Source organism: Nothoprocta perdicaria, unplaced genomic scaffold (genome assembly GCF_003342845.1).
Source record: "Nothoprocta perdicaria isolate Ctin4 unplaced genomic scaffold, notPer1 scaffold_143, whole genome shotgun sequence".
Taxonomy (NCBI): domain Eukaryota; kingdom Metazoa; phylum Chordata; class Aves; order Tinamiformes; family Tinamidae; genus Nothoprocta; species Nothoprocta perdicaria.
Window position 1 is genome coordinate 1,035,346 of NW_020454572.1, and position 27,666 is coordinate 1,063,011.

At 49.5% G+C, this 27,666-nt stretch overlaps 1 protein-coding gene across 1 annotated transcript in view; it reads left to right on the forward strand.

Annotated features, from left to right (window-relative positions):
* Positions 1 to 27,666, forward strand: part of HYDIN (HYDIN, axonemal central pair apparatus protein) — a 120,990-nt gene that overhangs the window by 13,519 nt on the left and 79,805 nt on the right. Inside the window, exons 6-11 of the mRNA XM_026034340.1 lie at positions 2,615 to 2,739; positions 11,128 to 11,329; positions 14,263 to 14,446; positions 22,565 to 22,664; positions 25,259 to 25,377; positions 27,414 to 27,637. Of these exons, the coding sequence (XP_025890125.1) occupies positions 2,615 to 2,739; positions 11,128 to 11,329; positions 14,263 to 14,446; positions 22,565 to 22,664; positions 25,259 to 25,377; positions 27,414 to 27,637 (954 nt within the window). The remainder of the gene's footprint in view (positions 1 to 2,614; positions 2,740 to 11,127; positions 11,330 to 14,262; positions 14,447 to 22,564; positions 22,665 to 25,258; positions 25,378 to 27,413; positions 27,638 to 27,666) is intronic.

Sequence of the window (27,666 nt, forward strand, 5' to 3'; positions counted from 1 at the left end):
TCAAGAGTTGTGATTGCTGCACGGTATGAAGGAAGAAGATGCTTGACCTGAATTAGGGAAATGCTTCAGGGAAACAAAGCAAGTGAGGAGCAGGATCTGATCCCGATTTGTGATTGGAATTTTCTAGCAATAGAAGATGGATTTGGAAGCGCAGTCAAGCGGCTCAGCCCCAAACTTTCTCTTTCCATCCAAGATCTGACCTCAGAGATGCCTCTTGCTGTATGCAGTCCCTGTCTCTGTGCTCTGCTTTCCCATATTCTAAGTCCTCAGCCTCCTAAATGTGAATTTATTTCCTTGGATGTGCTTGGACTGGCACTCTAGAGGCTTTCTTGGGTTAGCAGGTCTCTCTAGGTCTCTCACTAGCACCACACAGAAGGCTGCAAATTGATTTTCCCCAAACTCAGATGACTCCATGGTAAAGATTAAGGCACCATTGAAAAGAGGAAGTTGATTTGGGGACAGCAAAAGGTAGATGAGATKAGATTAAATGTACCCTAAGATTTGAAGGTTATTGCATCCTCCTTGCATGCTGCATTTAATACATGTATAGTTGTGGGGAGAATGTGGCACAGTGGTTTGAAAGCCTGAGCCATAGATTTGCTAGTTTTAGTCATTCTTGTCATTTGTGTTCATAAATCTGTCAGGAATATTTGGTGATTGGTATCCTCAGGGAACGTAGCCTTTGTCTAGCTCAGCAAAGAGGAAAAATTGATGCCTGCTGGGAGCCAGTGGGATGTAAMTACTTCAGTGTTTAACGATGAAATTGTTTGGAGGGCGTGCTGGGGTATGTAGACACAGAGAAGGGGGTTATGAAGATGAAGGGGTGGGACATAGTGTTGAAAGAAGTGGCAGGAACCCCCTTTCTCTAATGGGAGCTGCTCTCAGCTGGGAACCTTATTGGCAAAAAATCATTTCTGTGCCTTTCCTCTGCTGCGTATGATGATACCCAAGGACTGGTTCCTTATGCTTGACATTCACTCAGCTTTGGAGGGTTGGCCTGTGAGCAGTGTGGTGGATTTGCTAGCAGTGCTGGTAGCCACATGCCCTTCCCTAGCAGGCAACGACCCTTAGCAGGGACGGAGAGGTCATTGGCATGCTCTGAAAGAAGCAAGCTGAGTATCCTTGCAAAATAAATCCTTTTTGGTCACTGAACATCTTCATGATATTTGATAGTTACCTGCTCCTWTAGCTCAGCTTTAATGCAGTGACTTGACCCCCTTTGGGCAAGGGGAACAGCGAAACTTCCTGAGGTCTCATTGCCATCCTCTTTATCAGTAAAGCTTTGGGGAAATGCAGGTGTTGCTGGTCAGCAGTGGGAACCTGCAGTGTCCTGGCAGAGCTGTCTGCAGATGTAGGACCCTACAGAGCAACCTGCTACCAAATCTGGGGGTAGCCTGTGTTTCCAGCCTCTCCATAACAAAAAATGATGCMGCATATGAACTATTTGGACCAAGTCTTTCTCCTGTTGGAGCTGGCAGCRTGCTCTCTCTTGCTGTAATAGGAACAGGTCACTCCTCTAATTGCAGAGCATCTCCTTAATGAGCAGAAATGCCAGCGGTTTCATCAGCTGTCACTACTAGTGTGAGCAAAGTTCAGCTTGTGCATTGCTTTAGTTGCTCTGCTGTCTTTGTGTTGGTGCTACATTCCCTAATCATGGCACAACTTGCCAGACCATGCTTTGTAGGGTGACAGTTGGACTGCCAGCAAACCACTGAAAACAAACAGCTTCTGCTTTCCAAAGGGGACTGTGCAAGAATCATCCAGCTAAGGTGCTGTTATCCAGTATAAAATTTAATTTGACTCGTCTAGAGACCTGTTCCTAGGCATAAAGTATAAACTCTTTATATCTCTCGGCCAAGAACTGATCACCTGGGGCCAAATTAGAATCATTCCTGATATCTCCAATATGGGCCAACACATTTTCAGGGTGACTTTCTACCACTGCGTGGGACTTATCTAGTGGACCAACCAAATGCACTTACCATTTGGGTTTGCTAYCTAGAGTCCCTCTTTCTAAATAAATTTAAAAAATCCTTTTTCTGCAAAACTCACAATGACGTGCTCCTGTTAGCAGTATTACCAGTATTAATTATTCTTTCTCATCTTCTAGAATGATTTATCTGRTTGGAACTATATTCCTCATTGGAACAAGGTTTCCCTTGACGTTTGTGTCTTCTGAGGTGAGGTTTATAGGCTGCAAGATCGGAAAGACTTTTGAGGGAACGTTGACTTTTGCAGACAAGTAGCTTCTGTRGTCTCTTTACTCTTCAAAACCAGTTTGACAACTGTGAAAACTTGTCACCAAAACTGAATGCATGGCAGTTCAGCTCTCCAGGCTCACTGCATGAGGAAAGAACTGGGTGTGGTACATGGGCCTGCTTTAAACCATCCTCTCCTCCAAGATGATCTTCTAAGATCTTCTAGATCTTCTAAGAAGTGAGAGACAATAGATCTACTTTTGATCCTCAATGCTTTTGTCTTTACTTAGCTACCTGTTTTGTTTGCTCCTTGCTTATATAGGTGAGCCAAGCGAGCTAATCTCAGATCATAAGAAGTTTGGGGCTATCTAGTGCTAGTCCTGATGTGTGTGTGTGCATGTGTGTGTCTGTTGCAGCCCTTTCTCTGTCACTCCCTCCGTTGGGACGCTGGGGATTGGTGACACCATGCAAGTAACAGTGGAGTTTCACCCGCTGGAGCCCGGAGATCATTCCAGAGCCCTCATAGTCCACTACGACACAGGTAAGTGTTGAGGGGTGCAGGGTGTAGACTCAAAACAGAACTTTTTTTTATCAACAGAAGAATGCTGAGCTTGTTTTGCATACAAATTCCCAAACTGTTCTAGAACCTCTGAATATTCCAGTGTTAAGAAGTGTCACCTAGGTGACAAAACACACAGAACAAGGATAGACCCAGCCTGTACCCTGATCTGTTCCTGGAGGTGCCCGATGTCTGCAATATTGTCCTGCATCCTCTCGGGTCTAACCTACCAGGCAGGATGCTCAGCTGCTGGTGTGCCTGTCCTATCTCAAACTTCCCTCGAGTACTTCTCTACTTGAGTACAAGTGAAGGCAAAGGTGATAAATGGGTCATAAAAGTGGATCCTTTTAATAATGAGGTCCTTGGAATGCTCTTTTGTTGCAAATTGTGGAGTAAAGGGAAGCACTGATTCTCATTTGAAACAGCATAGCAAATTCCCATCCCTTACCAGCCTCTCCTCAGTACCTGCAGCCTTCCATAGCTCTCTATACCTTGTGCTACTTCTCAGACCTGCTACAGATCCTTTTTATGTTGCCTTCTGCCCATGTGCATCCTGTGCTTCACATCAGATCTGAAGCAGCAGACTAGAGTGGGGCTCTTGGAGGATGACTTGAAGTGTTCAATTCTTCCTGAGATCAGGTGYAAAGTCTATAAAGGGGTGCGAGAAACCAGGGTTAGACCTAGGAATATTGTCATATTCTTAAATTATTTTTAAGAATGAGTGGAAAAACTCTGAAAAAAAAGGCAGTGGAAGTTTGAAAAAAAAAAATCTGTCAACCTTGGTTCAGCAGAGAGATCTTGTGATGCTGAACAAAAGAATTTCTCAGTTACATTAAAATAGTTGATGTGCTGTTTTGTTTGCCTGGAGAAGAGCTTTGCTTTTGTTCCACTTCCTATTTGTTGATTTTTGCAAAGCGACACCCCCCAACCTAGCTGATACTGTGAAACTTGAGCCTGGCGGTGAACTTGAGATGTATTTTCTTCTTTTGAATGTGTGGAGGCTTGTAAAATGCTTCTACATCTTTCAGGCTATCTGTCATCTTCCGGGGTGTCACAGCTTTGTTGGCTACTTGTCAGGTTCTCACTCAGAACAGCTCGTGCTCAGTCTGAGAAGCTCATGGATGTGGATCACAGTGTTTCCCCTGAACCACTGAGGTTCCAGGTAGAGAAACAAGCAAGGGGCTCATCTATGGATACTGTTTTTTTGATCTTATTAGTGAATATGAGGTAACACACTACACCTTTGTAGCACGGTACTGATAACATTAAAGGCTAGGGCAGTAGGGTCTRTCTTCTGTGAAAGAAAAGCCTGAGCTAAGACCTTTGTGTTCTAATTTGAAGACCTGTCTCTTGTTACTGGATGAAAGCACCTGCTTTCTTCATGGTCAGCCTTCATGGAAGGGCTCTGTGGAGGTAAGCCACAGTGATGAGATGAGCAGCTTGCCCAAGAGATGGGCAGCCTCCCTGGGACCTCCTAGGAGCAATGTGTGCAGCCACCTGAGATGTGAAGCCAGGACYGCCTCCCTGGCCGTCATTCCGGCATTGCCATGACTTTTAAATAAGCCCTGGATTGAGGAGGAGTGCAAGAGAATAATTAAGGGTTTATCTCCCTAGCTTCAAAGTATGCAAATAAATGAAAAGCTGCTGGGATGAGTTGAAATGGAAGCTTTAAATCGGTCTTAAAAGTTGCCTGTTGCAGGTGCAGTGCAGAGCAACAGATGATAATGAATGACCTCAGGTGGGGGTCCTGTTTAACTTGTCCTGCACTAAGTCACRCTCCCTGCAACCTGTGTCCACCAGCAGCTGATTATTCTGTCACTGCAAGCTGGTGCCTGCAGGACCTTGTTGTGGAGTGCTACGAGATGCTTTTGGTCCAGAGGAACCTTTGTGCAACACTGAGACGTCTCTGTGTGGCTCCTTCCCTTCCGTCCCCCTGTCCCTTGAGTTTCTTTGTGAGCCCAGGCAGTAATTAGCAGCCCCCTGTGGAGCGCTGCCTGGCTGACAGACACCATAGGCTGCAATGCTCTTATTGCTGTCAGTGAGAAGAGGAATGATGCAGATCTCTCCGTTGCCTCTGAGACTGCTGCAGCCTCGCGAGCCTTAAGGGCAGGATTCTCACCCTCTTGGAAGGGAGGAATCAGAGCTGGCACTTGCAGGTGGGTCTTAGGAGAAAGTCTATCTGAGAAAAGCCTCCAACACCTACTGTCTTCCTGATCTGTCTCCTGTTGGGTAGGAGCTCCAGAGAGCAGCTCCCACAGAAAGAGGTAGCACAGGGCTCAGGCAACAGTTCTCCGTGGTCTTGATCCCCCTGGAAGCCTCCAGCCTGCTGCTAAAAGCCTGCTGAGGAGCCAACTGGGGAGCTGACAGATTAATACCCTGTTTCCCCTTGGCTTCCTACACAGTTTTCTGGTGGGCTGACAATCCCTTAGCTGGGAGCTCTCCTGAAGCAAATCTCAGCATGTTCCCTATGGATGGGAGCCCCAGGGCACTGCTCCTCTGTGTGCTCAGAGCATGGAAGGGGCAGCTCGGCCTCAGCTCCGTGCTCAACTCCTTCAAGGGCAGGTGGACAACCTGGACAGCCTGGAGCCATCCGGCTGGGTTAGATCCTGCTGGAGGATCCCAAAGCTCCAGCTTCTCCGGGGAGCAGGTTGCAGATCACGGCGGCTTCGCAGCAGCTCCAGCCTGGTGCCCTGTTCTCCTGCCCATCATCTCACAGGTGACAAGGCAGGTGATTCTGCAGGTGATTCTGGTATCAAGGCCCACAGGGGTAGCGTGGGGTGAGATTTGGGCTGATTTCTGCCTACGTGGGACTGTCCCTAAAGCTGGTACCCGCATCAGCATGTGGTTGTGAGCTGGATTTATTTTTATCAGATTTTCATCCCCCTCCATTTYTCTGAGCCTTCACAAGTGCCCATAGGACAGATACTGATCTGCCTGGAGCAATGCAATATGTTTAAAAGGAAGAAAGAAAGACAAAAGATGGATATTCCTGACTATATCTGAGAGAACTACAGGCCCTTAGTCTCCTGCGAAACGACAGCAAGTTGGACGTGATGCATGAGAGCTGTTTGGATCTGGTGCAGATGCTGGGTGACCACAGACATTGGCAAAAGGAATCTGGCACTAGGGTTTAGAGTGATTATTGGGCTTCAGCGTCACTCAACCAAAGGGTCTCGTCACCTGTCTCGCGAGGCCGCTCTTGCTATCGATGGCTTCCAGGCACTTTTTTGAAAAGGAAATGAAAATCCTCTTGAGTTGCTAGCCCRAGCTGTAGCCTTGCCTGTTTGACATGGAGCTTTTTTTTCCATGGATCCGTTGATGGATGTGACTAGGCAGCAGCGTTGGGCAGCCTGAGCCCTGGCTGTGCTGCATCTTCTGCGCCTGAAATCCCTTGAGCCACTCAAGTTGGGAAGGGCTCTCAGTTTGCAGCGGGTTCAGTAGGAATGGAGGGGYGCTCAGTGCTTTCCCAAACAAATCACCGGGGATGTTTATCCCAGTGATCCCTGCGTGTGTTTATCCGAGTGATCCCACACAACGGGGCTGTCCCGTGTCCTTACAAGTAACAAAAGTTACCACCGAGCCAAACTCACAATGATGGAATCGACTTCAGACGGCTGCAGCCGTGTGGATTTTCATTGAGTTATTCCTGTTAATGCAATTCTGTCTTCCTGCAATCCCGGGCWGACTTGCAGGAGCATCTTCCACGTGTCAAAGGGTCAGGAAATCTGCTCCTAAGCAGCAACTTCTTCTAACTCCAATATGTGCCTGGAGTGCAGCGACTGCTGCCAATGTATTTATTTGGTRTTCAGGTCTGGCATGTGTTGTATTCCAGGAGTTTCCAAAGGGGATCTTGTTTCCCGCGTTAGCCTAAATTGTGCTGTTAGGATGTTTCAGCTCTTCCATTAAGAGGGTTCTCCAGCTTTCCCTTGAACTATGTTTAAAAGAGACTTAAACTTTACTGAGGGATTTTTCTTYGTTCTCGTTGTAGTGCGTATTTCCTTTCTTGGATGTCTGCTTGGAAGTAATTGGGATTTAGGGGAGTGCAGGGAGGCATATATTGCAGATAAGCCTGGTGTTAATAGGAGCTGCTGCAATTATATGTTGACTTTGCCGCGTCTTAATAGCAGCAGCRCTGCAGCAGCCCAAGGATCGGTGACTAATACTTTATCCAACTGCCTGGTTATGGGCTTTTATAGGCCTAATCAATAAGATATTGCAGTGCATCTGGTCTCCAACACGATAGTTTACATCCATCAGCTGTCAGTTAACAAATATTTCTTGTGTTTTTTTGCCCTTTCTCTCGAATTGCCAGCAGGGAAGCACGTGTGCTGTGCTGGATGGGGCTGTTCTGCCTCTTGCAGACGGATTCCAACCTCTGCCCCTCTGCAGCGCCTCGTGTTGGGAGACAGATGATGTGTCACTCGGAGGGCAGGTGAAGGGGAGCAGAGCTCCTGCTCATTTGGGAGAGTTTTTGGCTTGATTTTCTAGCTCTGTGGCTGCAGAAGCACCCTGCACACCCAAACTTGCCAATGCAACCCGCAGCCTCAAGCGCGTGAGCACAGGCCGCGTTGCGTTGGCTTCGAGAGCCCTCTGGAAACTCACATCTCCTTTTGAGCATTTCATTCACCCCCCAGCTATCCACCGAAACGGGGGCTTCAATGGCCCTCTCCAACCCCGTCCTTGTCACATGAAAGTTTTGAAGAATGTGGGTTTCATCTCATAGGATACCCTTGACCGTAGCTTGTTTAACCTGTCATCAGCAGAAATAACCAATATTATCTTCAGCTTTATTAACTCGGGTTGCTTTCAGGGCAGACCTGGCCATTCATTAACCTCTTTTCCTTTTGGTGCCAGCTGAGATGCATAAAAGCAGCTTGAGAGGCGATTGATCTATTAAGTGGTATATTGTGCATCTGTTGGCAAAAATTGCTTGGAGATTTTTTCCCTGGGGGCCAAAACCAATGTTTGGGCCAGTTCAGGTACCCCAGTTTCTTTCTTTAGTAGCAAGAGTGAATAAGAGTAGCCAGCTGCCTCTTGGATAGGCTGCAGCACCGTCTTTGATCATCCTTCGGTGTCACTGTGCTTTGCTTCAATGTGTTGGGTGGGATGAAGCCCCTTTGGCTCCAGCAATCCCTGTGTCCCAGCGTTTCACCCAGCCAAACTGGGTGACCACAGAGGTGAGAACGGGGCCTGCGTTGGGTGCTCTGTTATGAACGATGCACAGAGGAACCTCTTTTTTTACTCTATTGAGGTGATGATTCATGTGTAAAAGAGCTGTTGCCTGCAGTTTGTCACATAGACCTGCTGCTGCTTTTGCTCCCTTCCTCTCCTCTATCTCGTCTTGCAGATTGTGGTAATGTCTTTGGGATGGAGCCTTTTGGTGAGGGGCTCCCTGAGAGCTCGGCCAGGGCTTGGCCCACGCCTGGGGCATGGGGCTGTTGAAGCAATAACTGATGCAAGAGTAGTCCTGATTATAGGGTGTCCTCAGCTTCCTCTTGGCCCAGGACTGATGCTTTGGCACTGCCCTCCTTATCAGCAGCCGTTGTTTTGTGAGGAGGTTGTACCCGAGCTGATCTGGAGGGTTGGAGTCAATAAATAATGCAGTGATTTAGTGAGGTCTGAAGGTAGCTCGTGGACATGGGCAGAGGAGGAGCTCTGCTTTCATTTCTCTTTTATGTTTTCCAGTGTGTATGGGGGGGAAGTATCAGACTTCCAACTTACAGTGTCTCTTCAGTTGCATTTGTTGAACTGTGCTTAGGATTAAACCATATTTGCTTTTTCTCTTCAAGGATATCTTGTGTTCCTCCGGAAACTATTTCTTCTTGTCTTAAAAAATTGTCTCCTGTACTATTAGAGAAATTCAGAAAGATATTTTGGTGCTTTTGTTGTTTCCCTTCTGGTCTCTTTTCCCCCCAGAACAGGCCCCAGAAAGGATGATCCGATACTGGACTTGCTTGCAATAGCATCCCCTGCCTTTTTGCCAAGACATCTGCATCCGCAGTCATGCAGAAGGAGGCTGGGATAAAAAAAAAATAGGGATTTTTCTGCTGTGTCAGAGAGCATCACTGCATGAACCCTTTTAGCACCGTGCGGAAAGTCTCCTTGGATTCCAGGTTGGGGCTGCAGAGCCAGAGCTGCCCCCTGCTCTCCCTAGCTAGCACAGCAGGAGCATTTAAGGAGGAGAGGATTGACAGCCTGGAATGAGGCTGCAGGGTGTAAATAACGTCCAGGCCCACGTGGCCCGGTCGATAAATGTGTTTTCCTGGTAGCACCGCRGCCCGCGGCGAGTCCTGTGCACAGCACCCTGTCGAGTGAAATCCCAAGCACTGCATCCCTGTTATGGTATTTTCTTTTGTTTTCCTCACTGATTATACTAACCAAGAGTCTTAAATGAAACATCCCATTGGATTTGGTGCCTGAGGTTGGGAGGCTGCCYGCGGCCACCCCGAACAGTCCCGGGGTGTCCGGATGGACGGATCCGCGGTGCCCGTGCGTGGACGCCGGCACTCGGGGGGATTATGCCCCTGGCACCGTGCCAAGCGCGTCCCCTCCATCGTGCTCAGCACGTAGGTGCCCCTACAAGCCCTGCAGCCTTCGGAAGCCCCTCAGCGCTCGCCGCCAGCTCCGAGCTCCACAGGGCCCGGCCTTGGTGCTGGAAGAGTGGCCGCGTGCCTGGCTCGTGCCTGCCAGAGCAGTAAGGGATGCTTAGAATTGCACGGGAAAGGAGGCCGTGCACCCATTTTGTCAACCGGGCACTCCAGACTTAACATTTTTTTGTGCCAGCGGCTTTATTCTCATCTTTATTTAATATCTCTTAATGGCTTTATCTTCCAAGAACTTGTCCGGTTGCTCTTTGGATTTATAACCGTTAGCTTTGACAACATCCTACGGCAGTGTTTTCCCAGGGAGTGAGTGTTGCCTGAAAATACTTCCTTTTATTTTTTTTAATGTAATTTGACTGATAACATTATTTCAAGCCCTCGGGTTGCTGTCTTATGGGTGAGATAGTGAAAGATTGTTCCTTCTGCACCTCTTCCGGGCTATTCATGCTTTTCCAGGCTTCTCTCATCTACCTCCCCTTTGTGTTTTCTACRCTGAGGAATTCTAGTCGGTCTCTCTTCAAAGTACAGCTGCTCTGTACTTTTAATCATTCTCTTTGCCCTACTCTTTCACATCAYCCACCTTTTTGCTCTGCAGGGAGCAGAACTATCCTCCCTATTTCACCATGCGGGCAGCTGCAGATTGTCAGTAGGTTAAGCATCATTTTAATGTTGYTTTATAGTAGTTGAACATTGTTTGCCTTTCTGACCACTGAGCTCCTCTTTCTATGACCCTCCAAGCTTAATACCCTTTTTCTCCCACCCCTGTTGTGGCTCCTGATCCCTATACCCTCAGTGGGTAGGGTGCAGTACTTCTAAAGCACAACCACAGCTAAGGCTCTTCTGGGCTGCACTTATAGTTTTATGTGCTGAGCTGTTTATTACAGAAAAGTGATTCTCTCCCCATTGGAAACATTGCTGTGTTTTATGGCAATGTCAACTCATCTCTGAGCCCAAATTCTCCCCGTTGCAGACTCTCTGGAGAGCAGGGAAGTACAGGCTGTGCAGGCATGAAGGCCGAATCCTCTGCTCGCTGAGGCCTGGGGGCTAAAGAGCTGTAGGGCCCAACACGGGAGGTATCCCAGGAGGTCCTCACAACACACGTAAGCTTTTTACCCCGCTCTGTTTGCTCTCCAGTCATTTTGCCACCTCTTGACAAGCTGTACAAGCCCAGACTTTGAGCCTGCTGCTTGAAGTGGCTCAGAGTGCAAAGGGTTTGGGCAAGGGCMCTCCGGAAGGGCAAACTGCTCCATACAGCACCCGGGCAAGGATGGAGGGCTCCAGAGATGCTTTCGCGCAGTGCGGAGTCTGGCTTCGTTCCCCGAGTCTCCTGGAGGGAATCTCTTCTCCAGAATCAATGCTGTCCTGCTGTGTTGTGGCTGTCGGGATTTAAGGTGTCCATCTAGCACAGGTGCTCTCTCCTTGCCTTGCTCTGCAGTAGCCAATTCAAGTCCCTCTTGAGGCAGGATTGATGCAGAGTTCCTTGCAGGTGCYGTGGAGCTGCAAACTGAAGATCACCTGAACACATCTGAGACATCTCACTGTAAACSTGAACCTTGGGGAATAAACCTTTCCAGGGACCTCTGGAATTGTCTAGAGCATCTTCCTGGTGTATGCAGGGTGCAGTCAGGATTTGATCAACACACCGATTTGTGGAATTGCTAATCCAGTTGAAAGCTGTAAATGTTTCTTCTGTTGTTTATGCTTTGTGTTTCTTGTGCTTTTTAGCATCCCACGTGCTGAGCAAAGGTTGCCCTTCACTTTCTTCCAGGTGAGGACATCCATACAAGCCTTTACGGAGCAGCTGTAGATGTCAACATCAGTCTGGACAAGAACTCCTTGCTAATGGAGAGAACTTACCTCACGTTGGCCAGCCACAGAGCTGTGCTCATTCACAACAGGAGCGAAATCATAGCCCACTTCCAGTGGAAGGCTTTTGCTACGCGGGAAGAGGAGGATCGGCAGAAAACGAGGTTCATTTAAAGATTCATTTCCTTCGATTAAAAATTCATTTCCGTTTGCTACTCTGCCGTGGGTAGACTAGTGTATGGCCCCAAAGGGAGGCTTGTGCTTTTGGGTGGTTTGGGATGAATAACTTATGAGCCTGCCCCATCCAAGCGTCAGGGGGTAAGATGCTGAACTTCAGGGGAATGTAGGATGTCCTGCGCTCTCCAGGTTTCCAGCTTTTGGGGCATTTCTGCCTTTCCTTAGAGTCAGGAGGGAACTCAGAGGTGGGGGAGCTTGGGGGAGATAGCAGAGCACAAGACTTGGAGAATATTTGGGCTTCAGCTCCCTGGGTCCTCACGGCAGTGAGAGGTGCTCATGTAGCCATGGGACAGCTGGAAGTGGCAATAGTGTGAGGACCAAGGGAAGATGGATTTTAGAAGTGATTTTGAAACTTCCATTTTGAGCACCAGGGGAACACTTGTAGCTTGGAGGTGAATTGGGAATTGCCTTTCTAGAGGCTTGGGTGGTTTAGGGAATTCTCATGTGACTTTTCAAACTTGGAGTTTGTGGAAGTTAGTGGCTTCTGATGCACCGTGGGTTCAGTGCATCAGGAAACTGCCTTAAACTGGAGCACTTTTTAAGGGTTTCTGAGCAAATAAAGTTCAACATAATTAGGTCAGCGATGCCTTGAAGGCCAAAGCTAGTTTTCCACTGTTCTCTATTTTTAATTACACAGTGTGACTTCTGTGAGGGTGCAGAGTGTTAGAGGAAAATCTCATGACCTTTTCTTGGTAATCCCCTGAACGCAATTCCTTCACCATCTCTTCCTACCTGCCTAGTGATCCCTTTTCCCCACTCTAGAAATGGTCAAGTTTCTCGACAGTGAACTTGCACTGTATTTTTTCGTTAATACATTGGATCTCATAGCAATTTCCATGCCACATTCTGCTGCTTTGTTTTGCCAGTTGCTGGCCTGTCTCCGAGTGGGATTCCACAGCAAAGTTCTTGTGAAGGATCCATGGATGAATGGATGGGATAGAAGCATCCATAACCACACATGCAGGTGGATCAGGCATGCAGTTATATGCGCCCAGATGTCCAACCCTTTGTCTCTGCTAACAGCCTTGAGCTCAGTCTACAGCTCAACCTTGGCACCCCACATTGAGCTGTAAGCCTTGGCCAATCTATCAGCCTCAGGGTTTTCATGGGGTCTTCTGGGCATCCTACAGGATGTTCTGGGATGCCACAGTGGAATTAGTGCCTCAGGATGGAGAGGATGGATGGATAATCTCTGGATGGAGAGTCAGTTCAGGGCTGTTGCTTTGGGTTCCCCTCCTCATCCCCAGCGTTTTAGGTCAGCCACRGAGAGACCTTTCCTAGTGAAGTCGATGGGGAGCTGGCCAAAGCAAGTATTTTTGGCACTGGGGGCAGCGCTTGCCTGGGGCTGTCTGTGTGCCACTAGCACGCAGACAGTTACAGAGGCTGTGCTTCCCCTCTAATTGCATTTGAATTTAGCTGGGGGACGATCGCTGCCTTTCTCTTCATACTGCATTGCCTCGATCTGCTGCATACRGAGCCTTCCCTGGGTTCCCCCAGAATGGTCACCTGCTGGTTTTTCATAGCCCGAGGAGGGGTGTGTGATGGGGGACAGAAATACTCCATCTAGGTAGCATCTGCTTGGTGGATGCCCTCCCTGTCTTTCAGTTAGAATCACAGAATGGTTAAGGTTGGAAGGGACCTCCAGAGGTCACCTAGTCCAACCCCCCTGCACACACAGGGTCACCCAGAGCACGTGGCACAGGGCTGCATCCAAGCGGGTTTGGGAGATCTCCGGAGAAGGAGACTCCACAGCCTCTCCCGGCAGCCTGTTCCAGGACTGTCACTGTTAAGAAATGTTTCCTCAAGTTCCTGTGGAACTYTCGGTGCCTCAGCTTGTGGCCATTTCCTCTAGTCCTATTGTCCACCACTGAAAAGAGGCTGCCCCATCCTCCTCACTGCCTCCCTTGAGGTATCTATAGACACTGMTCAGGTCCCCCCTCAGCCTTCTCTTCTCCAGGCTGAACAGGCCCAGCTCCCTCAGCCTCTCCTCACAGGGCARATGTTCCAGGTCCCCAATCATCCTTGTAGCCCTGCGCTGGACTCTCTCCAGCAGCTCCATAGATCCAGTGTCCAGACATCATAAAATGCTTTCTGCTCTGGCTGCCAACTAAAGGAGACATCAACTGAGTTGAGGTCTCCTGAGAAGGTGAAAGAACAAGGTCAGGTTGCTCAGGGCTGGACCTAACAGATGGGACTCAGATGTGCTTGTCCTGACTTCCATTTTCTTGGGTAATGCAGGGCAATGTCTTTCTCAGGGCCTCTGTTTTTATTCTTCTGAAACTATCAACTTCCCCAAGGTGAAGTGATGGTGACATTTATCTCTGAAGTGCTCTGGGATGCTCTGGGGACAAGGCACTTAGCAAAGCCAGAAAGCAGATGTTGTGTCCCTGGTCCCTGCAGGTTCAAAAGGCAGAAGGGGAGACCTGTACAGCAAATGGCAGGTGAAATCCTGCCTCTTCTCCTCCCCAATGAGCGCTGTAGTAGCTGCTCATCACCAAAACTTGATCTTCCTCTTACCTGGCTCCCAGTGTGACCCTGTGGGTGGGACGTTAGGGGACAGCAGATGAGGTGGTCACTGGCCTCAGCGAGCTGCAGCGGTGGCTTCAGAGGAGGAACTTTGGTGCTCTTTAGAGGGTCATTCGCTTTCCAAAAGCCTATTCTCAGCGTGGGAGCGTGCACTAAAATTCCTTGTCATGCTGGTGAACAACAGCCGAGAACCGGGTTTGTTTGGGACCCCCTTGGCTTGTGATGGATGCGGCGCTCAGCCCGTGTGCTGCGGCCCCTGCACTTGCATGCCAGCCTCTGGGAACGTGGTGCTTATTCAAGGATCTGCTTGGTTTSTCTCTCCTTGTGGCTTCAGGCTGTGTGGCAGGCTGCAGAGGCAGGAGGAGGGCGAGACGGATCGCTTTCTTGAGGAGTGCAGCGTGGACCCCGCTCTCCGGGAACGCCTCGCGCTTCTCTCCCGCACCTTCCAGAACCAGCGGGCGAAGGTGAAGGGCGATGCCATGCTCTTCTCCCATGACATCTTCAGCATCGAGCCCAGGGTAAGCGGTAGCCAAGAGCCTCCTTTCCTCCTCCTCCTCCTCTTTTCTGAATGAGGTCACTTGGGATCCCTGCATCAGCYGGTTCGATGTGCTGAGAGTCAACTCCAGGTTCCTAGCGAGGCCGGGAGAGCTTGTTGCAAAAAGCATTTCTGAACTATGAACTCCTCACAGGCAGCGAGTATCTGCCTAAAGCTGAGCTGCTGCAAGAGCTCTACGTGGGTTGCTGGTGGGCAACACGTGCTCGAGACTGGAGCCCATCACTGGCAGCCGGTTGAATTGAACTCTCTTTTGCCCAGCACGTTCTCAGGTAAATCACTCTGGCTCATTGCATTTTACTTTCCCTACCTTAAAACGAAGTAATGACTCTTTTCACCCTTGTGACTTGGAAGATATCTGTAAAAGCAAGATAGCAGCATGAGGCCACTTGTGGCTAGTTTTTTTCTGAGTATGAGCTCCTTTCATTCATGCACTTGCATTAACTTTGCTTGGAGTTTGCCTTGTCCAGTGATACATTGGTTTGGGCACAGCWTACGCAGGAACATTGACAAGAGATTAGAGCTCTGTCACTCCATGTAGTGACTGCAAAGTGAAGTGATCCTTTGAAGTGGTGGCCAAATTCAGTCTGGGTTCCATCGTGGCAATACAAATTTTTTCATATAACCTGGCCTTGTGTGTCATYTGAATCTTCAGGGTCATCTGTAAGCCTGGGCACAGTCCTGGCAGATCTAAATAGGYTTTTTTGACTTGTGTTGTGTTTGTTTATGGGGGAAAAAAAAACCCCATGCTTTTCTGTTTGTTTACCCAAAGCTCCCATCCTCCAGTTACGCAGAGCTCTGATTCTGCATATTTACATGTTCTGAGACAAACAGCTCCGGCCGCCTGAGCCATACAAAATCTCTGCTTTGCAGTAAACTTTAGAGTAAAATCCAACCTATTTCTTTTAAAATAGGTGGAACTAAATCTTTCTGAGGCTGTGAGAGCAGTCAGTCATGTTTCTGTCCTGTCTGGCCTTACCAAGTTTCCAGCTTTTCAGCTCTCGCAGCTGAAGGCGGTGGATACTCTCTGCCTTCTACCCATCACCTGTGACTTCTGAGAGCACCATACAGAAATAAACCCTTCTAACAAGAACCTGGAGGCAGGATGTGTTCATGTTAACTAATAAATTCCAAGCAAATTGCTTCCCAGAGGTTAGGAGCTGATGGAGCATGGAAGCTTCCTCTGGTTGTGGTGGCTTGGCAGGGTTTGGACAAAAGCTCTGCTGTGGACATGGCCCACTAGATGAGACCAGCAGATCTGTTGGCATTTTCAGGTGTTRCTGTCTGCAGAAGGTGTAGCAGAGCACGTCAGCCTGTAAAGAGTTAACTTGCTGATGAAAATAATAAAAAATAAAAAAAAAGGGGGAAAAAAAAGGCAGTGATTTCAGAATTACCAYGTGACCATAAACACTGAGCAGCCTTCCAAGCCTGTGGGAAACAGGCTGTTATGCAACTGTGACTTTCTGAGTGCATCTTAGATTTGGTTTAATTTCTTTTTGCAAATAAACATGCTCTGTCAGCAGCAGCAGCTGTGATGGAAGCCCAGGTGGCGACCACAGGACGGAGTCCTTGCTTCGCTGTTCCGTCCCTCTCACTGCGGCTCGGTTGTGAATCACCTTGTGAACGCGTGGACGCTGACTGCTTGGAAATGGACACCCGAGAGAAGAAAGGGAGGACAAGAATTTGCTACCATTGCACTGTCCTTGACAAGTCCCCCCTGTCCTGTCRTTGCCCTGCGGTGATTCCCAGGTGTTGTGTGTTAACGTGGAGCTGAGGGAGGTGGCCCTTGGGGTTTTGAGATTGCGAAAGGGCCCCGCTTCCAAGGGGCTCCTAGAAATAGTAACGTGCTGTGGTCGATCTCCTCCTCAGCTGGAGAACCGAGTGAGGTGCTTATGGATGGTCATCCAAACAAGAAGCTACGAGAGAGCACTTCAGCTTTTGGCAGAAGATGTCCTCTCTGTGGGGAGCGGCGGAGCATCCCGCAGCTCAGCGTGGCTTCGGTTATTTGTGGAAGAAGAGGCAGCTGTTGGCTTTGGCACTGCCTTTCCTGTGCCGAGTGTCCTGAGCTAGCAGGATCTGCTTTGGGCATCACTTCTGGGCTTCCAGCGTCAGCTTTGTCTTTGTTTTATGCCTGCTTGGATTAGGGATTTCCTTTCTCTGGAGCCYCTTCTGCAAAAGAGGAAGCAGAGGACCTGGCTGATGGCTGGTGGTACTTGGTTCTTCCCGAGCAGCTTTTTCTTATTCASGTTGGTGAGAGCTGGCAGGTTCTGGGGATTTAGAGTCAGAGAGAGGTGAAGACGGGTCTGCAGCTATCAAAGCCTAGTCTCCTGCATCCCACTTGGATGCCAGCGTTGTGCCATGTGCCATCCCCTCCTCTTGGCCCCGTGGCCAAGGCAGCGCCCAGCAGCTGCACAGCGGTCGTGCTACTTCCCCATGCAGCCTCCCTCCCTACTTTACGCCCCCAGCCTGTCGGAGGCTGGCGTGAAGCCCACGGTGTCACGCTTCCCACGCTGCACATTTTTTGTCCCTCTTGATGAGCATTCCCGGTAGTTTTCTGTGCTCCGGCTCAGCCTGTGTCCTGGAAGGAGTGCGCCAGGCCAGGCAGGGCGCTCGGGGCTCAGACACGTGCAGCAGCCAGCCTGAAAGGGTGGGTAATGAAGCATCTCTTTTTAACCAGCGCTTCGCCCCATCCTGAGGGGTAGCAGGGATGCAAGGAACCTCTCCAACAGCCAATTTTAATTTCCCAGGAGAAATAACTATCTTCTAGTTTTATAGGCTGGCGCAGAGCAATAATGATAGGGAAAAAAATCACAGAGATGACCCAGAATACATAACTTAAAAGAATTCGTTTTGGTCATTAAATTGCAGAGTAAAACATTGCTGCTTGTTTCTTCTTGCCCTCTACCTTTGCAGTTCAACTGCTTGGCTTACGAGTTCACTGACAGTCCAGCTGTCCTGCAGATCAGTGATTTCACAGCAGAAGCTCAAGAGGCCGAGTCTGCTGTTACCGGTGTGGATTTGCTTGTGAGAGGATGTGAGTGAGAGACTCTGGCRATAATACCGAGATTAATCCCGAGAGCTGTGTGGATGCATAAAGAAGCATGAGTTAGTGCTGGTCCTTAAGCTCGTTTCCTCTGGTGTCTGAGGAAAATCTCATCCACTTGCACTGTGGGATCCAGTAGCACCCTGGGCTTATGGAGATAGACACCTTATCAGGATCGTGGTCTGTCACTCACCGGCTCCCTGGCATTTGGCAGGAAATCRCCCCCCAGCAAAAGGCGGCATGTGCTGCCTCCCATGGGTTTTAGAACCAAAGAAGTGACGTGTGTCCAGAGTTCTCAGCTCCTTCATGTTGGTTTATGAATTACGCAGCACGCAGGCATCACAGCAACGCTGCAGGCGCCGCTGCGGTCTCGCCGAGGAGATCAGCCCCTCGGCAGCTCAGCCTGCAGAGCCTCCTTTCCTCTCCTTCGCTCCTTGGAGCTGCGCATCCACGGTGTTCTCCCCTGAAGGTGGATTTTGGGGGGCAGGGGGAAGTTGCTATTTTGATGTTGAGCTTGGGCCGAGAGGCCAGATGCAGTGCTGGAGTGTGAGCCCACCTGGATAAATGCCCTGCCGGAGCTGACCAAGCTCGTCAGCATCCAGTGCTGAGGAGATGAGTGGAGGCCACAATAGCTTGAGCCTCCTGTGTCACAAGTAACATCTCATCTCCCAGTGGAGACCAGAGGCAGCCAGAGCAGGTTGTAGAGCCTTGATACCTCTCTCCTGCCTTCTGTGCCTGCTTCAAGTAGGGAGGAGAAGTGGCTTTGGACAATGAGGCAGTTAAGACTGGAAAAACAGTAGTGAGGGGCTGATCTTTCTTGAGGAGCTGCTTTCCAGAAAGCTTCCAGYAAAAATGCGGCTGCACAAGGTCTTCTTGCCAGGACCTGAGCGGAGTTGTCCCGTTGTATGCAAGGTCTTGGGACATGGGACTTCCCTGTTGACTCTGTTGTGGTCTAGCTACGTAGTGTCCATTACAGATGTGTAAAGACTGAGGGCAGAGGTTGGACAAGGATTGATTAGCGACATAGGTCCCAAAATGGTGGCATAACGAAAATTAAAGCAGACCTGCTTGTGCAAGATATGTTGCTCTTTTCAGTATGGCTCCTGTTTGCCCCACTTCAATGCTTTGCATGTCTGTGGTGGTAGAAAGTGACCTCAGGGACCAGCATACGTGGGCACGGATGTCCCAAAGCCCAAACCAAAGTGGCTGTGATTCCTCCAAGGGGGAGCTCTTGGGRTCGAGCTCAGTGTCTCCACGGAGAGCAGCTCTGCAAGCACAGCCCAGGGCACTTGCAGATTCTGCTTTCCAGGCCGTGGGGGACATCGGGTATCCCTGCACCCTAGGGCTTTTCCMGCACACGGGTGGGGAGGCAGCTCCCATCAAGGTGAGCATGTCTGGGCACCGGCTGTCCCGGCAGATGTTCCAGGATTGCCCCTTTGGAGCAGGATAGGAGCATCTGTGGCTTTGTAAGTCAGCTCAGAACCAGGGTAAGAGTTTGAGGGAGGAGGATTTGCACTCTGTTTTTAAAAAGAAGCAGTCAAGGCAGCAATGTTGTAGCTAGAGCTGGTTTGACTAAGATATACCTCTAGATAGACTGCACGGAAGAGACCTTCAGTTTGTAGGTAGCAGCTTTTTAGCTTTGTTTAGAGAGAAATGAGTCACAAGGCCGGCCCTGGGTACGTGCTGAAGGATGATGAATGCAAACTGGCTAYTAGGAGGGCTCTCAGAAATGCTCCTCTTGGAGCTGCTGTGGTACAGGGAGCTTTGCCATCACCTTGGATAGCTTGGGAAAGGCTTATAGAAAGTGCAGTGAAGTGTCCCCATCCTTCAGAACTCACCTCTGCCTGCTATACCAGGGCTGGAAATGTTTTTGCCTTGCCCTACCTTGAATGCAAAACTCAGATGTCTTGGTGAGGAGCCTTCCCCAGGTCTCTAGTTCTGCTCAAGTTGTTTGGACCCCTGTGCTGTTCAGCAGCTCCTGCATTCAAGGAATCCTAACCCAGGGCTCCCTGGAGGTGATTGAAGCTAAATATTTAAGGTTAGCAGCGTAAATATCCCACATCTTTCTTAAATGCTCTTTTCAGCTGCTTCCCACTGCTTCTTGGGCTCTGTTGCCCATCACTGGCTCCCTGGGACGTCAAGTCCGTCCCYGTTGCTGCCTCTGAGATGTGTGGCTGTTATCTGCTCTGAAGCAGCAGGCTAAGCTCACCGCGTCAGTCATATTTCGATCTCCGATGTGCCAGCCTTGGAGTTCATCAAATCCCAGAGTCAGCTCAACTCCCTCGGCTGTGAAACGGCCCTGTTGTTAGCAGATACATATTCATCAGGCCAGTGCTCCTTTTTAATTTTCTCCCTTTCCTGCTTAGGTTTGGTTTTGCTCCTGAGTTGTGTTACACTCGCTTCCCTTCACGGGAGATGTATCACCACTGTCAACCTTCAAGTAATAAGCAACCCGCCCCGAGCGTCCACCGGGCCCATATGTCTGCAGTGCATAAATAGACCAATGAGTACCAGCAGTCCATAAGCCAGAAGTGAGCAACAAAAAGAGCATTTGCTAAATAGTTGATCTGAAAAGTGGGTTCTGGCCTTAACAGAGAGGGGAATGTGCTCTAAATATCCCAGGTGTGACTTGGCTTGATGAAGCTGCCCCTTTTCCAGCTAGAAACCCTACTTTAAGGCAACTAGAACTGTCCTAAATGACAGTTAGGAAATATTCCTCTACTTTTTTAGATATATTTCAAAGATTTGCGAGGAATAATACAGTTCYAGGCCAGTCTAGGGCCAGGATTCTGGTGGGCCTTGTGTGACAGTAAGTGCCTCCAAGTCATCCGGCTGTGCCTGGCCCTCGTGGTTCTGGCTGCAGAACCACAGGTGCATCCAGGAGCAGTTGGATTCAGTTGGATGAGGTAGATCTTACTGGTGTAAGATCTAACTTTCCTACCTTATTAGTACTGCTGTACTAGCTTTATTTTGTAGTGGAAATCTCTTYTCTTGTGGAGGAGAGCATGGGTGGACCCTCACGCAGGATGTCGTTGAGCGTTTCCCCATAAGGCATTCGGTGGTGTTGAGCAGCCCACACTGTGAATTGAACTTTTTTTTGTGAGGTTTTGAAGGCCTAAACCTAAGAAATAGGAGATGGCCACAAAAAAAAAAAATCACATTGTTCATGTTTTTATCCCACAGGTAAGTATAAGTGTACTGTGGCTCAGAGCAGCGCGTGGCGCTGCTAGGCCGGCTGCTAGGCCGGCTGCTAGGCCGGGCCCGGTGCCCTGTGCCCCTTGGGAGCAGCCCTGCGGCGCTCCAGGTGGAGCCTAACAGGGCCTAACGTTACCAGTGGTAACTCTACAGAGGAGCGACTGAGCTGAGCCTGCAGCTGGAGGGGGACAACTCGAAGCACAACCACGTCAGCCGCACGGCGCCCCGGGGACCCGTCGCCTGAGGTGCCGYCATTCTGTTCAATTCATTCTGTTAAACACCCAGGGAGCAGCTGGGTGATGAGCGCTGGTGAGTTATTAGGCTCTGATTAGCGAAGCCCAGGAAATCCATCACGCGGCTGCCTCTTCGCCGCGGCTCATCTCGGATGAGCTGCAGGCACCGCGGCCGAGCTGACGTTGGGTATTTGTATGGCCGTAAATCGAAGGTAACTGCACGGATGCTTTTGTGCCCGTGCTGCAGCCCCAGGGGAGCTGCAGGCTCTCTAATAAGCAAGCGGGTTGATTGGGGCTTGCAGGCTGCTGCCCCCAAATTGTGCTGGATGCCTCCTCAGGCAAGCGCGTCGGAATATAATAACGCTTCATCTTCATCCCCGCGCTTGCCGGATAGAAACCTCCGGCRCGAAGCACATTTGATGTGGCAGATATATTTGCTCTGGGTTATGAGAGGAATCCGAGTGACTTATGATTTCGGACTCGCCTTATTATTGCAATGGTGATGCTTTGTCAATGTTTGGAAGAGAGTTTTCCCTTTTTTTTTTCTCCAGCCTGCTTTTCCCTCTCTACTCATGCCAAGCAGCCAGCACATTAGAGAATTATTTGGAGCTGCAGCCCTATAACTCACCACGTCACAGTTTAATTTTTGTTGGGCCTACCCTCTGAGCAGCGAGCACTAAGTCAATGGGAGGTTATTTAATATTTATATCCCCAGGAGGGCCAGAGGCTCAAGTCACTTCTGGGCAATGTGCTAAGGACACCCTGCAGCGAGCGGAATTGGGCCTTGCTTCGTCAGTAGAAAAATACCTCAGTTTGTTCTTTGTCCCTTTCTAGAAGATAAATTTTTCATTCCTGCTGGAGTAGCATTACAGTTGTCAGAGGTGCATATATTCATGTCGATAAATGCACAAACAGCCATTTGTAATGTTAGGGCTCGAGTCGGGCGCCTGTGCAAGGGGATGTAAGCAGAGCCTTGACTTAAGAGCATAACATAGTTGGAAGAAGCAGGTGGGTGTCTTTACCAACCAGGGATGTCTCTTCAAATGCTCAGTGAGATGTAGGCACAGCGGAGCTGCGGGTTTGCTGGGCCGGAGGGTACCAGGGCCCTGGCTGGGAAGGGAGGAGGCTCCAAGGAAGCAGCCGGCGCTGCAGGAGCACCGCTGGCCTGGCCTGCATCTCTGATGGCATCGCTGCTGGAGGAACCTGCTCGTGGTGAGGGCAGAAGCGTCTGTGAGCAGAAAGGAGTAGGTTCTTCATCGATTGCCAGGCCAGAGCCAAACAAGGCTCTAAGAGAAGGTTTGCAGGAGACAGGGAGTGCTTTTGTCTTTAGACTGGCTGGTTCCACAGGTGCCAGTTGGCCTCGTTGATGTTCTGGAGCATAAACCACTTACAACCCTGGTTTCACAGAATGGACTTGTTGGGTATTAGTAAAGGTAAGGGAATGAGAGAATTTTTTGCAGCTGTTCTCAGACTTTCCTGTAAATTTTACTGACAAATGTTCACTTGCTCCTTGCTCGTTATGGACGCTGTAAATAGAGGCTGCGAGGCTTTGGCTGAAAATGTGAAATGTAACATTTGAAGATGAACTGTTCCTCATCCTCTTTTGTTTTAGGAGGGAGATGTCTGGCCCAACTCTACAGCTGAAATTAATGTGATCTTTCAACCTCGGGAAGCCAGATTCTATCAGCAAACTGTCTACTGCGACATCTCAGGTACRGTCACACCTTCTCTTACCCATGGGGATGATGAGACCCCAAAAGAGCCTTCCAGCCCTTTTGGCTCTTATGAGAACAACTTTAGGAGAATAGCACTAAACCCTTGTAGACATCTCTTGTCACTGCATCTCTCCCTGCATGGGAATTGTCACCTTGGGGCTCAAAGTTTCGGGTTCATCCAGGTTGCCATGCACGGAGCTTGCTGTACTCAGCAGAGCCAAAACYGTCCCCAGAAAGTGTAGTCCAAGCAGCCTGTGCCAGGTGAGCTCTGTGCCCRTCCTGTCCGACGGAAGGGCTGTCGTGGCTTCTGCTGGGAGCAATTATTCACCTGCCCAAATGTCCCTCCCTCTGCCCTGAGAGGTGACGCTTTTGCTGTGCTGGCACGGGCAGGGAGTGCTTGCACCAGGCTGTGCTGTTTGTGTTACTGTGCCCTTCCTCTTGGGCTCTGTGCCTTTCTTACGTGCTGCTTTTTAAAGTATCTTAAGGTGTTTTTCTGCGAGTGAGAGATTGCCAGCAAAGGGGTCCGTGCAGGGACCCTGTGGGCTTCCCCATCTTTCCACCCCATCTCCTGGGTACGTGAAGCCCCTGATYCTTGCAGCATCCAGATTCCTGTTTTGGAGGGCGGTGGAGTCACTCGCACGGCTGCTTTGCTGCCTGCCATAGCACTCCAAGCTGGCGGATACAAATGTCAGGAAACAGCTTTTTATTTATACAGTAATTGCATAGGGTTTACTTGGCAAATGCCACCTACGGTAATTACACAGGGCTKGTGCTAACAAACTGTCTTCCTGCCCACCAGCTGCAGTTGTTGGAGCTGGGGAACGCAAGGCTGCTTTTGAGAAGTCRTTCCCGAGGGATTCCTCCCGGATCCAAAGTGCTCCTGGGCCTGAGACTCTTGCTTTGGTGATAGGGGGAATCCATGAGGTTGCTCCAGCCTCCCCAGGGGTTACTTGAGGAGGACGAGGTGTTGTAGGGGAACTAGAAGGTGACTTGCATGCGAATCTTGAGCTGGTTTGCAAATTGTGAAGCTGACATGGGCCAAAGCCCCTGCGTTGGGTCAGGGACGCTGCTCTTTCAATCCCCACGCTGGCCCCCAGGAGAACTTAGCTCTGCTCCACACTCATCCACTGAATCCCCGGGGGACATCAAGGATGTTGTTGGAACCATGAGGCTACCCTCTCCTGTCCCTTGTAAAATAGAGTTGCTCCTCTGTATCGTCAGGAATGGAGAGTCACAGTCAAGCTCCCTTGGTGCAAAAAAAGTAAATAAAAATAACCAGCTTTAACTAGTTCATTAATTTTGTGACTGCATTCCGCACACATCTTGCGTGCCAGTCACAAGGCCCTTTGGAGCATGGCTTGCAGGTGGCCTGTGTGCCCTTTGTYGGGGATATTTCAGTTTTGCTGCAGCCTGGTGAGTTGTACAGGCTGGAGCTGCCCTTGTCTCCCCTTGGGAAAGGGGCTTTGGCCTCTGCCCTTTTTGCAGATGCCCTCCCCAAATTGCTCGGCAGATGCCTCTGYATGAGGTGATGTCCTGAGCTCATCAGCACTGTACAGCTTGCAGATCTGGCCCTTAGGAGGARCAGGGGTGTGGAATTGGCTCTTGGCAAATATTTAAGCAGCGAATGAACTTTCCTAATTAATCCTGCAGATGAAACTGGCTCTTGAGGTTCAGCTGGAAGGAGGAAGAGYGAAAATTCTGGGGTTTCCAGGATGAGTGTAGGGGAAGAAAAAAAGGTTTCTTTAGGCTCCCAAGAGAGCCTGGGCAGGTGCTCCRCGAGGAAACTTGCCACTCAATTGCAGCAACCACGGGCTGAGTCTCTCCTATCAGTCTGTGCMCTGTATGAGGTGACCATGGGCAAACTCCTGTCCCTCAGTGTTGCAATTCCCAAGAGCAGTGATGATATACACCTGGCAAGTCTTTCTGATGAGAATTAAACCACACGTGATGCGAGATGAACAAGCCTTTTGCCAGCAAGCAGCAAATACAGCCTCTTCTGCAGTATCCGTGAACTAGAAATCCCCAGCCCTCCCTCTGACTAATAGCCAAGCTCTACAGCACAGCTCYGCGCCCTGCTATCAGCCAGGCTTTGGCTGTATCCACTTGCATGTTGAATATAACAAAAGCTCCATACCAATTATTTTCTGGCTTTGGATGCTCTCAGGCATGGCTGTGAGATCAGAAGGTCAATGATCATCGAAACAGGTCCAGGCTGTTTTTCAGGAGAGTTTTTCGAGCTGYGGTCAAGTCACCGTGTTACCATAGCTGGTTCCTTCCTTCTGGCAGGAAGCTATGTAGGATATTCTGAACAACTGTGCAGAAGAATTTTGTGAAGGCAACCATTTAATCCCTAATTTTTCRATAAATACTGAGTATCTCGCCAAAGAAGCCTGTAGGAGAGAGGAATGTTTTTGCAACAAAAGCTRCAGTGACGGTTGTGTGCAACTTGGGGGCTTTTCAGTGTTTTCTAGTGGAGCATCTTGAGCYGGTCCCATCAGCAGGGGCCCTGTGGGCTTTTGCACCGAGGTAATGGGCAAGATCCAGGGCAGCAGGAGGGCAAGGGCTGTCCCGAAAGGACGATCTCTCCGCAGGTCGCGCCACCAGGCTCCCGCTGCGCCTCCGGGGGGAAGGCATCGGGCCCCGACTCCGCTTCAGCTTCGACCAGCTCGACATCGGGAAGGTTTTCGTCAGCTCAACGCACAGCTAYGAGGTGAGCGGGGACGTGCCTGCTTGTGCTGTTGGGGACAGGGGAGCTAGCACACCCATAATAATCATATTCAGGGGGGTTGGCCCATTCTGGGCATTCTTACAGGGTCTGGAAGGTGTCTCTGTTCACAAGAGTTGCTCCAAATAGTCTTCCTGCTCAAAATTGTCCCTGGCCATTGAGCTTGGAGTGCTTTCCCTGCCTACATCTCGCCATGCGTTGCTCTTGGTACAGCTCCAACTCTAGAAAGAGTAGAGAATTTCTGCAGTGGAAGCAAAGGCAACTTCACTTTCTCTACCCCCCACAGCGACCTCAAATCTCTGCACAAATGAAGAACAAAGGAACCTAAAGAGGTAGTAAATGAGGCCATGCATCATGCCAGATACTTTGAAAAGCCTGGTTGTGACAGGGAAGGGCACGCTAAGGTGTTTCYGTACAAAAATATTTTCCTCTGTATGCATTTTTAATGCTGATACTTTATTGCCTCTCTCTGTTTCAATTTATTCTTTTCATTACTTGGGAAAGTATGAGTAAGTAGATGATGCTGTTAGTGCTGTCCTAAGCAGCTCGGCTGTGGGTAGATCTCAGCTCAGTGTGGCCTCCCTAAGTGCCATTTGTAACCAGGATGTCAAATATAAGAGAGGAGTGTTCAGGTTTACCATCGAGGAGCTCCAATGTGTGAAAATATTTGCAGCAGCAGCTGCAAAAATTAGGAAAAAAAAAAAAAAGAAAAATGCACCATTTTTCTGCTGCTTCCTCAGCTTTGCCGCTTCATCTTGCAAGGGAAAAGAAATCCCATCCAGGTGAAAAGAATCTGTGCAAACAGCAGGATTTTGCCCTGCAGCAATTGGAAAAATTACAYGTTTGGTGACCTCCAGGCAGTACTTGCTGACAGAACTTGACCTCTAGGAAAGAACTGAAGCTGAAGAAGCAGGGAGCAACTGGGGCATGTTTGAGGCAGCAGTTCTCTTGAATGTGCAGCAAAATGTGGCGTTGGTTCTCAATTTGCAGTGTCTTGCAAATCAGCTGCAATCTTTATTGATGCCTGTGCACATTTAGGGAGGAGGCTCCTTAGAGCATGTAGAGCTCGTATCCTCCTCACCACTTTTCTTTCCTGAGTGTTCTYGTTGAGCAGAGACAAAAGAATTAGCAGATTAAAGAAAAATGGTAAGAAGATGAAAATGTGTGTGGTGGCAGAGCCTAGGAAGAATTCCAAATGTGGCTATTGTGCTGTCTAGGTGGTTCTTTGGCTTTATGCAATCAATAGGGGGCTTATGTGTAGAAGACTGGTAGAATAAGTAGATTAAGAGCCTAGTATTTTTGCCTTGCTCCACTGTGATCTCTCTCACCTGAAACACTTGGTGAAGATGGGAATATCAGACAGAAGGATCCAGACCCCAGCAAAGGCCATCCTTGATGCTGGTGTGAAGAAAGCTTCTAGAGTGCCATTCACCCAAATAAAATCATTCTTTTGGTCTTTCATTGCTGTATTTGTTTCTGTCTGATCTCCCCCTTTAGCTGTAGAACACAAGRTCTGTTGCATTTCCCTTTGCTGGGAGGCTTCTGTTCCCAATTTCCAGTAAGGAGCGAGTATGTTTTGAGGTGATACAGCAGCAAATGCAGTGCTGATGGGAGTCACGTAGGCTGCAATGGAAGCTGGCAGCGCCTGGCTCTTAACAAGCTTCGGTTACTGAGGCCACAAACGGTGAGGTGATGATTTGCCAGCACCGCTGGCCCTGCTCTGCTCCCAGGACCTGTTCCGAATCGACCCGGTTGTGCCTGGAGCTGCTTTGCACCACAGGTCCACTGGCTGTGACCGGAGTGAACCCAGGGTGACTCTCCCTGGCCTTCCTGCTGCCTTGCATGAGCAAACCCAAAGGCAGAGTTTGTCCCGTTGCCTTTGTCTTGGCCTCTGCCAGGAAGCAGCGTACATCATCTTCTGCCTTTGTTTTTCTAATTAAGCTACTAACACCTGTAAAGCAGCCTTTTGTGTGAGAGGAAGGTTCCTTACAGATCTGGCTTTGCTTTTCTTGCCACTCCAGGCTATCCTGTTCAACAAAGGAGCCATCGATGCCCTCTTCAGCGTGGACCCTCCGTCTACGGCTCTGGGCTCCTGCTTTACTTTCCACCCTTGCGAGGGCCTCATTTTACCGGAGGAGCTCCAGGTCATCCAGATCTCCTTTAGGTCCACCATCCTGGGGGAGTTCACAGAAGAATTCCGGTTCAGCGTTAATGGATCCCCTGATCCTGTGACCTTGACTATCAGGTAAGGAGAATTGTAGGAGTTGGGTGTTT